The sequence below is a fragment of the Mya arenaria genome, chromosome 9, assembly GCF_026914265.1.
Source record: "Mya arenaria isolate MELC-2E11 chromosome 9, ASM2691426v1".
Lineage (NCBI taxonomy): Eukaryota > Metazoa > Mollusca > Bivalvia > Myida > Myidae > Mya > Mya arenaria.
The window spans coordinates 60,641,247-60,653,721 of record NC_069130.1 but is presented as its reverse complement, the minus strand read 5'-3'; the positions used below and the strand labels follow the sequence as shown (position 1 = coordinate 60,653,721).

The following is a 12,475-nucleotide window of genomic DNA, read 5'->3' as shown; positions in this document are numbered from 1 at the left end:
ATAATGAGAACCCATCCCTACCGATCTCAAAACTTACCCTGACATATATAATACTTTCTCATGCACATAACCTAAAACGTATGCTGACACATATAATAATACATATGCGCACCGAACTAAAACGTACCCTGACATATATAAACACATGCGCACCGAACTAAAACGTTAGCTGACATATATAATAATACACATGCGCACCGAACTTAAACGTACCCTGACATATATAAACACATTCGCACCGAACTAAAACGCACGCTGACATAATTATATAACGTGAACCAGTCTGCACCGACCTTAAACCGTACTTTGACCTATATAATACGTACCGACTGAGCATATTACAATTAAGAGTCCAAGAAACATTCTTCTTAATGTTTTATCCATTTTATCTAGTATCCAAATTCTTCCTGTTAATATCCTGGGTCACGGTAATATGCAAGCTATCATAGTCAAAGGAGATAAAATATATCGAAAAGAGATAACATATCTGTCCTTTTTTCCTGTGTGTGCCATTCTGATAAGCTGATAACATGGGCAAACATTGATTATGAAATTGAAATTGAATTAGTATTTTATTAAATCCGTGTAAGCAATGGTTCGATTTGAAAATTAATTTCGAACAAGAAACAAGTTTGAAGAACAATATAACCGAGTAAACATAGAAATCAAGCGTACACTAGCGTACAATGCCAAACTAAAGCTGCCATAGCAATCCATTGCATTTTCCGGTGTAAGTTAGTCGGTTGACCCCTGTATAATTATGCCCCCCCCCCTTTCCCTGGTCATTATTCTTCGCTGCTATAACTATTTTATTATTCGCTTTAGACCAAGGGGTCAGTAAGTGATTGTTGTTAAACTACTAAAATTATTAAATATTACAGACACCAAAGCATCATTCAATATATTGTATTACAATATGTAGCTTAAACAAATACTTTTAAAAACACATAAAAGTTTATATTCTCGAGGCAATTCAAAGTATATGATTGTTGACATTTTGATAACAATATCTTCTTCTATGAGCAAAATGCAAAATGAATAAAATGGAGGCACCATCATTTGTATTATCTAGTGATATCTACTAATCAAGCACTATTACTCTAGTACTACAAGAGTTAAAGCATTGATTTGAATTACGTCCCTTCGGTCATATTCCCCCATTACGTTTACTGAATCAACTAGTGGATTCCTAAAGGCATCCGAATCGCTCTCCCTCCATTTTCCAAGTAAACTATTTATGTCAATGTGGTATAATAAACATGCTATGTTTGTAATAAAAACATTTTTTAGACTATAATTAGCCGAATTTTGCGTGGAGGAACGCCACACCCCAAACCATGTTTAGAGCTATCTTGGCCCTTGGCAAGGGGAGCGCATGTCAAACTTGACCCCTTAAAGTGCGCCACTCTAACGGCAATTCGTCACCAGACCTTATATCTCACATAAACTGATGTTGTTCAATTTAATAGCGCTTGTTTATCGGACCTAAAACATTAAACATATAAGTCATAAGTTGCTGTTCTTATAGTCATATCGGACTTATAGTCATATCGGACTTGTCTCTTAGAATGCAACACGGTTCCAGAATACTTGAAGAAACAGTGTGAGATATAAGAGATCTCGGTGCGACACCCTAGCTCTTCGCGAAGAGAGCTTTTGGTTCTTTAACTTTAGTAAATTCTGTTGTTTTTTTTGAAAATAGTAATATGGTAAAGTGTACATTTGGGTCGAGACATGGTAATGAAGTTCGTTTGATTGATTGTTTAAACGTATTCGTATTATTATATGCCGATGATCATACAGTCTTTTTGTCAGAATCATATTCACATTTGCAAAGATTATATTAATGGGTTATGAATTCTACTAAAGCTATGTTTTGACAGTTGATCAAATCAAGATATCACTGTCTTCCAATCGATGTACAAATAGATTTATTCAATAAGGTTGTTATACAGCTTTGAATTCTAGAAATAGTTCAGGGGGTTTGGGGAGGGGTAAATTTTAAATACTCGCACTCGGGCATTGCCCTTTCGCCGAGTGCTCCGATAAAATTGTTAGTCATTTTAGGTTTTTGAAGCAAAATGCACAGACAGAATGAAACCCTGGCTAGAGCTACCCTGGTTTTTTAACGTTCACAAGTGTATAGCACTGTCACACTGTGTCGTGTGTTAACTTATTTATAATTGCATTCGGGCCTTGCCGATTCGTCGAGTGCTCCGATAAAATTGTTAGTCCTATTATGTTTTTGGAGCATAGTGCACAGATAGAATGTAACCCTGGTTATAGCTACCCTGGTTCTTTAACGTAAAGCAGTGTATAGCACTGTCACACGGGACCCCCATTTAACGGCCCTCCCGGAAGACGATTAGTATTTGTTAAGCGGTGCGGTAGGGAATCGAACGTGCAACCCCTGGATTGACAGTCAATTGTGTTACATTCCTATGCCTTTTGTTTATTTTATATTAACTAACATCAAGTGACCAAAACGGAATGTTCCATTTCAACAATTCTGTTGGATGAGCCTATAATATATGAATTACATTACAGGGTCAGGTTAATTAATTTTTAGCAAAAGAAGTAAACCATTACGAATATAACTTCTTTCGTATCTATTTATGCTTTTCCAGCACGGTCTAGACATTTAATACTAAAACCATAACTTAAAAACTAATTACACAAAATCGCCCTACATAATTTATAGCGGTAACGGCGAAAGCCGTAAATAGTCAAATACTTCATAACTTTCACTAAAACAGAAGAAGTTAATTTTCCGGGCTCATGACTTAATGATTCAGGCAACATTGCAATAAAACACAGAAGTAAAACAAATATAAGTAATGAAAAGTGTAGATGTACACGTCAATGTTTACATATAATTATAAAAATATAACTGGTCATTATCCAATGGTGATGAAATGTACAAAACTTGACACAACCACCACAGAAAGCGAAATACTAAGCAGCATTCCACCATCATACTGCGGGCCATTACAATAGTCAGTATCACACTTGGTCAAGCAGACTTGATGAAGCCCGTCCCAGACGCACGCGGTCTCATTGTTTGGCACCAGTTTTTCTAGACGTTCGTACGCGCTCCGGTTAAACGCTTCGGTTAAGGTATAGGAAAAGTGGTAGCCGTCGCTACAATCCCGTATTTCGGAGACGATGCTTCCTGTAATGAAGAAAAACAAAATTGATCAAAAGTGTAAAATGAAGTATTTTCACTCATTGGTAGAAATATTTAAGACAATACACATTAGGGAGGGGTATATGACTGATTCATACCATAATACGTTTAAAGAGGTACAGATAAGCATAAACGAATAGTTTAATCAACACATCATACATATATAATTATCATATTAAATTTGGAAAAGGATTCAAACGAATGCGTACAAAGATTTGCGTACAGGAGATACGCCCATGCATTCAAAATATGTTTGACTTTAAAAATATATCGTGTTGTACACGCAGACACTATCATATATCATTATCAAAATGTTATGGCAATATATCTGATAGATAAGTTAATATTAAAACATAGCATTATTTATCAAAAGTCTATGCTATGAGTAACGTCAGTTGGTACACTGTGTAGATGTGTGTAGATTTCTGGTAATAAGCACAATAATCTGCCTTACCGATAGTGTTGTGTCGATGATCGATTATAATCGACAATTAATCGGAAAGGCCTACGTCGGCGACAATCGATAGTGAAATTTGAACAATCGATTATAGAAGTCATATTCTTATCAAGTCAGTAAGTCACTATATAACCTTATTACAATTTGTTTTTGTAAGTTAACTGCTAAAATATTGGTTCTCATCTTCCCATGTTTGTGGTTTAAAAGTGATTCTTAAAACATGTTACCGTTTAGTTCTAACCATGAAAGAATTTAGTTTTCTCAGTTTTCTGAAAGAAAATGTTTTATTTTAAAAAACATATAGAATATTCAACTGTTATACTGTAATACTTGTTATTGACTGATTATTAAAAAGAAATTGATATCTTTCTTTGTGTTTATTTTACACATGTACATGTACACACTACTAAATGTAAGACAAAAAATAGAGCCTGTGGTCTCATGTTCTGTAATAATAACTTGTTAACACTAAAGGATAGTTGCGTTCTGAATAAATAATGTAATTTATTCAAAGAAATGTTTAAATAATATTGTAAGGTAACTTTGGAGCTTAAAACTGGTACATGTACTGTATCTGTTTGCCTTAAATATGATGATCAAAGATATTTTAATAATGATTAAATCGATTAATAATCGACCATTGATCGGTTACATTCCCAACACTACTTACCGACGCTAGAAAATATTTCGATGACACACATTTCACCGTACGGGGATGTGCAGTTCTTCTGCGTTGTTGGTTTGCCTTTACCCTGTCTGGCCAAGATGTATGTGGAAGGGTTTTCGCAGTTGTTATGATCACCTGTATCTCCACAGAAATAGCACATCAGACCTTCTGACAGTCCTGAACATTTAAGAAAAATGTACTTATATGAAACAATTGTTCTCGTGTCAATTTCAATTATTATATTATTGGCTTTATTCATATTCAAGCATCCTCGTTAAAATGTCAACTTATTTAAAAGTCCTAGTTCGTTTTCGTGTTTGTAAAGGCAGCTTATAGCTGATATGAATCACTTTTGAGAATGTTTCCTGGACAGAAACCAATACTGTGTCCACTAAAGAGGCCGTGAAAACCTGCCCTTACTTGGGCTCGTACCCACAAAATCAGCAATAGACAGCTGACCGATTTTACCACTGGACCACTTTCTACCTAATATCTGACTCCTAATATATTGTTAAAATATTGTTATTCTTTAAATCAAACAGACTATACAGCATTTTGCAACTAAGATGAAATGTTAACCGATGCTACGTTGTGTATACGGCCACTACTAGTTCTGACAGCCGTACTTTACGTGACATAGCAAACATCATTACATACGAGACCTTTCAACACCCAACATATAACTTGCTTGGTTAGACAATCATTATGCATCATGAGGCAATAGTTTGATCATTGCGATGGTTTAATTTTTATAATTATGTATGTAGGATTCTCACTCGCATTCAACAGTCCTTGGACTACCACTATGTCCATCTTGGACAAACACTCACTTATGCATTGGGACTCATACGTTTTAAATTGCTTATGTACTCGTATAATAAAAAGGCTTGAAAGCAACTTTTGCTACACGTGTCCTTTTTCACTCACATCTTAAAGTTAACTAAGAATCCTTAGTTATGTATAAATAAAACTTAAACATGTATTACGTTTAATATATTCACTGAGTTTTAACAGTTTGGTACGTCAGTAGTCTCACTAATCTTTTATACGAACCATTGTTTCTGATTATCAATGTAATGTTCAACAATGTTCCACTGTGTCCAAGCATTCAAACGAGACGATGCTTGTGTTATGCATACACAAAACGAATATGTGATTTAGTTCAGTGGCCACTTCAGTGGTTACTTAAATTATTTGAAAATGCATGTTAAAACCTAATTCATTGTGTTTGCATTTATAAGGTGGTAGAGGATGATTTCCATTTGTTATTATAAATCATCGTGTCATTCATTGTACCTTAGACCTTCCCATGAATGAGCTCATTCAAGCAAAAAAGGTGTCTCTTTTACCATGTTTTTTCATGTCAACTAGTATCATGCATGTACGTAAGTCATGATAATTTCTACTTTAAAAGACATACTGACATAACATACATAACATAACATAACATAATGTTTATTGTAGTACAAGGCCTCCGGCCCAAAATACAAATATCAGAGAATTACATAATAGTGGTGACAGAGTTATGCATATATAAGTAGTATAAATATAAAACTGTATAATACAAATATATCAGGAAAATATAACTATGATAGAAAACTATCGATCACGAATGAATTCCTCTCGAATAGCAAAAGCCTTTGCAATATAGTGTGCAACCAATATAACACTTCGCCTATTGTAGTCTGATAATAGTTTGTAAAACAAGCGAAGCGTTATCATTCTATTTTCAAGTTGGTCATACAAGTACGTTTGTCTAACATCATTATACAACGGACAGAGTAATAAAAAGTGGTATTCATCCTCTATAACATAGATATTTCGTTTCAAACAATAAGGACAAAACCTGAAGTCCCGATCAATGTTATCGTGTCGGCCTTTTTCAATTTGCAATACGTGACTAGAGCAACGGAAATTAGAAAACGTCTTTTTCAATATGAATGGTAGATCCATGGAAAGGTATCTTTCTGGGTTTAAAAGACTTTTATAATGTCTGTAGTGCAGCGCTTTCGGAGAAGAATCAACAAATCCCTGCATCTTCTGCATTGCACAGTCTTTAAGTCTGCTTTTAAATAGCACAATAAAATTTGTTATATTTCCTACTTCGCCAGCGATCCATGCAAAACCGAAACCATGTTCGAATAAAAGTATTTTCACTCCTGTGGCCCATGTTGTCTTGCCAGCACCGTCTAACTCGCGAAGCATTAGATAACAGTTTTTAGGGTACCTATAGTTAGGCATGCTTATCAGTTTTGTCCAATACTTTACACAACGAGTCATATATATCACATTTAAAGGAAGTCTTCCACACTCGCTCAACGCTAAACAGTTAGAAACATTTCTATTTAGACATGCTATATATTTACAAAAGCTTGTATGTACACGTTCGACATTTTCAATATGACAATATCCCCATAACTCAGATGAATAACACAATATAGGTGCAACTATCGAATCAAACAGTTTGAATGCATCCTTCAACTGAAAGTATCCAAAACGTTTCTGAAACGCATATATATTTGACACTGCCTTCGTAGCCTGCAGTCTAAGTGTATCTTGAGTTTTAGTCCATGATAATGTAGGCGTAAAAAACGCCCCGAGATACTTATAACATGAAACTACGTCAACTTGGTTTCCGTTATAGTACCATTTTTCATATGCTCTAAGTTGTCCACCTCGTCTGAATACCATAACCTTGGATTTGTCAATGTTGATTTTCATCCCAGTTATGTTACAAAACTCTTCAATGTAATTTATTTGTCTTTGTAAATTTTGTTTTGTGTCTGCAACACCTGCTACGTCATCAGCAAACATGAAAGCATACATATCATCAATGTTGTCATTTATGTAAATTCCAGACTCGCATTTCAGCTTTAGGAACTCGACTAGATCATTAATAAACAATGAAAAAATCATCGGAGAACTTACACAGCCCTGTTTTGTGCCTATTGAACATTTAAAGTACCGCGTCAGTCCGTTTTTAACCTTTACACATGATTTCAAGTTCCTGTACATACACTGAAATATTATCAGGAATTTACTGTTCTCTTGTATGCCTTTTCTTGATAAGCTTCTCCATAAGTTCTCGTGTATACAGGAGTCAAAGGCCTTGAAAAAGTCGATATAAAAAACGTACATTCTCCCCTTCTTTCGACACAAGTATTTTTGAATAACAGCATGTAAATTAAAAATATTGTCTATTGTCGAGTATTTCTTTCGAAACCCAGCCTGAGATTCGCTCACAACTCCGTTATCTTCACACCACCGTGATAGTCTCTTATTTAAAATATTGGTAAATATTTTACTTATGCTTGAAATAAGCGAAATCGCCCTGTAATTATTTGGCTCGTCCTTAGATCCCTTTTTGTGCAACGGTACAATGATACTCTCGCTCCATTCAACAGGGAATACACCGCTATCGTATATATTGTTAAATAATTCCCGTAAATACGGTAAAATAATTCCACTGGTATTCTTAAACATTTCTATGCATAATCCGTCATTTCCAGGGCTACAATCTTTTTTTAACGTAGTTATACCTAATAGTATTTCATCGTTAGTTATCTCCCTTTCTAGTTCATTTGCATTTATATCACGTGCAAGCTCCTCAAACGCGTTTTGTTCATCTTGTGTGTAAACAATATTTGTTTCACTATATAAGTCTGAAAAGTATTCTACCCATGTTTCAGATGATATATTGTTATCTTTTACAACATTTATTTTATTCGATTTCTTAACTTGCCGCCAGAACTCTTTCGGGTTGTTTCGAGAGTCAATCAGTTTTTCTCTGTTAGATCTCTCCGCTGCCTCCTTTTTTGATCTGCATATATTTTTAAATGCATTTCTAGCGTCAATATACTTTTGTAAATCTTCACTATTGTTCGATATTCGATAACGACGTAAAAGTTTGTATTTTGTCTGTTTAGCCGTATCACAAGCTTTGCACCACCAGTCCGGCTGCTCGTTTTCAACAGTCATACGCGAAGACCCATTTTGCCTAACACACATGTCTTCACCAGCGTTTTTGAATACATCTATAAATGCACTTAGCTTATCAACAGGATTTGTTGTTACTACACTATTTACGAACGATTCGTATAATGTTGAAAATTTACTCATAAAGTTATCTTTACACTCGTCGCGCCATTTGTACTTAACGTACTTACGAATCTGGTCGCCTTCGTCATGACACTGTAGTCTAAACGTGTTGGTTTTCAATGTACAATAGAGCGGGAAATGATCGGAAAAATCTGCTACATCGACACCAAAGTCACAAAAATGCTCAAATAATTCAGTTGAAGCAACAATATAATCGACCACACTTTTTCCGTTATTAGCCATACAAGTGAAATTTCCCTCCTTGTCATCAAAGAGACGACCATTTAATAAATGCACGTCATGGGTACAGCATAATTCAATAAGTGATAACCCAAATTTGTTTAACACTAAGTCTTTTGTGCTACGCGGTAAACAAAACTCATCTCCAGGATAGTCTGTTTTTGTATTATAAATATAGTCAACATTGTCTTGTGGAATGAAGTCAATTATATCTTTTACACGTGCATTTAAGTCTCCGGCTAATAATAATAATATATCCGGAAAGTCTGATTTAATAAGTGTAAGTTTATCATTTAGTAAGGAAATCCCGTCATTTTCATCATTTTCATAAATGACTGAACCCTCCGGTGATACATATGTAAATATCATTATAAGGTCTTTTTGCAAGCAAAGTAAATCCTTTTTCACATACAAAACGATACAGTCCTTAAACTCTTCATATATTCTCGTGATCATTTCAGTTTGACAAAAAGTTTCATTAAGTATCACTAGTACACCGCCTGAATTACGGATACTAGCTTTTCGTTGGGTTCTAATACTCTCAAAAACTGAATAACCACTCAAAATATCATTAAACTCATTACGCTTTGATTGCCAAGTCTCATACAAAGCAATAATGTCAAATTGTTTAACATAATTCACAAAATCTAAATCATTTACAAATTTACATAGACCTCTTATATTAAGAGAACATAGTTTCAAATGGCGATCAAATGATATGTATTTTGGGCCTTGGCCACACCCCTATTTCTTAACAGGGACGGGCTTTTTCTGAGTTTCGTCGAATTCATACACTGTATTTTCCACTACAAGTTTATCATGTTTGAAGTGAGCGCGTTTCCTCTCTGCAATGCATTGTTTGAAGAAAGGATACAACCCCGACCTCGCCCGCGCAATTCTAGGTGGTAAATCTTCGCCGATCCTGAAATCGAGTTCAACCTCGCGTCGCTTCTCCCGGAAGGCCGACAGTACCCGATCACGGTCTTGAAGAAGTGCGAAACGCACAATAATTGGGCGGCTTCCGGTTCTTGACGGTATCCGGAACACGTCATCAAATAGGATTGATTCCGCATTTAAGTTTAATTGCTCAGTTAAAATTGACCTTAATTTATCTAATATAATAGATCTAGTTTCGTTTTGATCTTCTGGTATATTGAAAACCTTCAGATTATTCCGTTTTGCTTGAGTTTCAAGTTGTTCCTGTTTGTTTTGATATGTTGAAGAACTGAGTTCAACTTGGTTTAAACGCTCAGAGAGATTATTAACAGAAAGCACTAGGCTATCATTTTGTTTCTTTAATTCCCTGTTTTCCGCTTTTAACTCGCTAACTTTTTGTTCCAATGTATCAAATTTGGTGTTGATTTGTTTTACATCCTGACGTATCTCTAGTAGTAGCAGGCCTACGTTCAAGTCCCCGAGGTCACCACGGTTGCCGCTGATATCCGTCTCCGGGTTGTCAGTATCCGAGATCCCCGCTGGATCCCGGAAGTCGACAGGTAGAAGCATGTCTTTTAAAGTCATTTGGCTACTAGACCTCAAGGATGCGCGTGACGACCGGGTCTGCGACGAAGGTATTTCCACTTCCGGTCCGATAGCCTCATTACGATCTCGTGCTGTGTTGCCGCTGCGACCTGCTTTTGGGGGTCCGGGATGTGGTTCTACACATTGTGCCAACAGCAGATAAAAGAGCACCAACCTTATGCCTAATGACAGACCAAGGGGCTTTAATGTCTGGAAAGACATTTTAGACTTTGATGGCTGGCTGAAAGTTCCTATTTTGGCACGCCACTGTTGTACTGAGATTCCCATTTTGAAATATATGAACGTAAACGTTTCTTAGTTTTGAATGTAAATACAGATCAAAAGTCAGTGTTTGTGTGATCGTGTATTGGTATTATCAACAATGTACCGGCTTAGTATCCATATTGAACATTTGCACAAAACAGCTGTCCACTACTCCGTGACCATCGCTCACTAAAATGCCGGCTATTGTCCAGTCAATTGTCCATTCCATTCCATTGTTTTGCAAATAAATGACCACAAAAGCCAATTAATCCATTTTCTTACGAAAGTATCTACAAAACACGATTCTACAATCACTAACACAATCACAAATCTATTTTATATTACTCTGCGAACGATATTTTTTAAGTTATTTCCAATTTTCCGAGAGCTCACAAAAACATGACCGTCTTGACCGAACACCACAAATAATCACTGACTTCAGGTACGCAAATACGTATTTTCTGAGCGAATTTGTTTAGTTAATACAAATTTAATGTGAACATATGATTATTAGGATTATTAAATGTGAAGTAGGACCTTTTTCTTCAAATTCAGAGTGTAAAAAAATTATATTAAATGAAACTTTTTGGAGCGTACACTGTTAGTATTTTTTGCCAATACCAGGTTCATAACTCTGGAGTGACGGAGGCGACATTGCTTGTTATCGAACCTGACCAATACACATTTTGACAAAATTTGGTGATGATTAGAAAAAACTTATTTACATGTATTTTACAAAGATTGTGATACAAGTTATTACAGCATTTAATTAATCACTCTCGTTGGGACCCCGTTACGCACGAGTGCGGTCTTGTGTTGTGGTGGAAACCGGAGGAAACAAAATGTGCGGCAAGGTGACCACAAACCAAACTCACCATCGCCCAGGCCAGAAATCGAACTTAGGTCGTTTAGGTAAGAAGCGAATGCGCTAACACTGCGCTAATCCGACAACCAAATAATATATATTATGTTGATGATTAGAAAATGGCTCCTAAAGTCATTGATCGGACAATACCAATGTAAGCTTTTTATGTATTTTAAGGTTGATTACTCTCCAGTGATGCAATATGGCTCTTTATCGAACTTATATGAGATAGAATGCTCACATTTTTTCTGTCTAAATTTGATGATGATTCGACTAACGCTCCTAAAGTTATAGATCAGACAATACCTATTTTAGGTTATTTCTATAATAAAAAGGCAACAATTCTAGAGTGGCAAAGTAAATTGCCTGGTAATCGAACTTGAACCTTGTTAATTAATATGAACTAAGGCGCTGCCTCTACGGGCTTGAAGTGTTATTGCCGGAATCGTAGTTCTTTTTATGAAACACATGTTGTACAATACATCGCGGCCGGCATTTTTGGCCTCTCGGGCCATCAAGAACAACTAGCTGTTTTATATAAACAAGTCGCAAACCTTTCAGTACATGTTCTTTCAAGTTAAGCACAGAGCCTTAATTTATGAATATTCATATGGCAAGGACGAAGAGGCTTTTTATGGCAAGGACGAAGAGGCTTTTTTGAATGTGTTTTTCAGCTGAATAATTATTTTATATCGGGTCTACAGTCCAGTACAGTCCATACTTTCAGTGTGTGTATACCACGTGATAAATTGCGTCATAAATGCTACGTCGGAAGGCAATATTTTGATTTGAAAAAAATCTTTAAACAAAGATAACTTTGCTATTTCTTCACCATTGTAAATGAAACATAGCGCAGTCCACACCGATTACGGAGCCCTACCTTCGTTCTTTAACCAAATTTTGATCGCGAGTTTAGTTTCTTAAAACACTTCGACAAACCTTTCAGCCGTCTGACGGAGCACTGTCAAAACATTATTTTTTACCTCATCAAATTTGGAAATAAAACAAATGCGGGGCGCTTTAAGCGGCATAGGCTGCCCTTTGTTTCATTTTAAATGGTGTTGTTAATGAAAAGTTATCTTTGATTTAAGTCTTCATTTTAAGCAATTTTGCCTTCCGACGAAGCACATATATAACGTAATTTATAACGTGGTATATACTAGTGTTGGGCCGATG

General features: G+C 35.8%; 2 protein-coding genes across 6 annotated transcripts in view; both read right to left on the bottom strand.

Moving 5' to 3' along the window:
- The window catches only part of LOC128246895 (uncharacterized), a 39,639-nt gene that overhangs the window by 7,457 nt on the left and 19,707 nt on the right, over nucleotides 1-12,475 (bottom strand). Inside the window, exon 1 of one of the 2 annotated variants that reach the window (XM_052965430.1) lies at nucleotides 327-464. The exons of the other annotated variant lie outside the window; for it this stretch is intronic. Coding sequence (XP_052821390.1) covers nucleotides 327-384 — 58 coding nt within the window. The 5' untranslated portion in view covers nucleotides 385-464. Of the gene's footprint in view, nucleotides 1-326; nucleotides 465-12,475 lie in introns of those variants that run through there. 2 annotated transcript variants of the gene reach the window in all.
- LOC128246894 (uncharacterized) overlaps nucleotides 554-12,475 on the bottom strand; it is a 30,341-nt gene continuing 18,419 nt past the window's right edge. For 2 of the 4 annotated variants that reach the window (XM_052965427.1, XM_052965428.1), the window contains exons 2-3: nucleotides 4,315-4,488; nucleotides 554-3,172 (exon numbers count right to left, since the gene is read on the bottom strand). In XM_052965427.1, coding sequence (XP_052821387.1) covers nucleotides 2,898-3,172; nucleotides 4,315-4,488 — 449 coding nt within the window. In that variant the 3' untranslated portion in view covers nucleotides 554-2,897. Of the gene's footprint in view, nucleotides 3,173-4,314; nucleotides 4,710-5,364; nucleotides 5,469-12,475 lie in introns of those variants that run through there. The other 2 variants (XM_052965425.1, XM_052965424.1) reach the window with 2 other exon arrangements.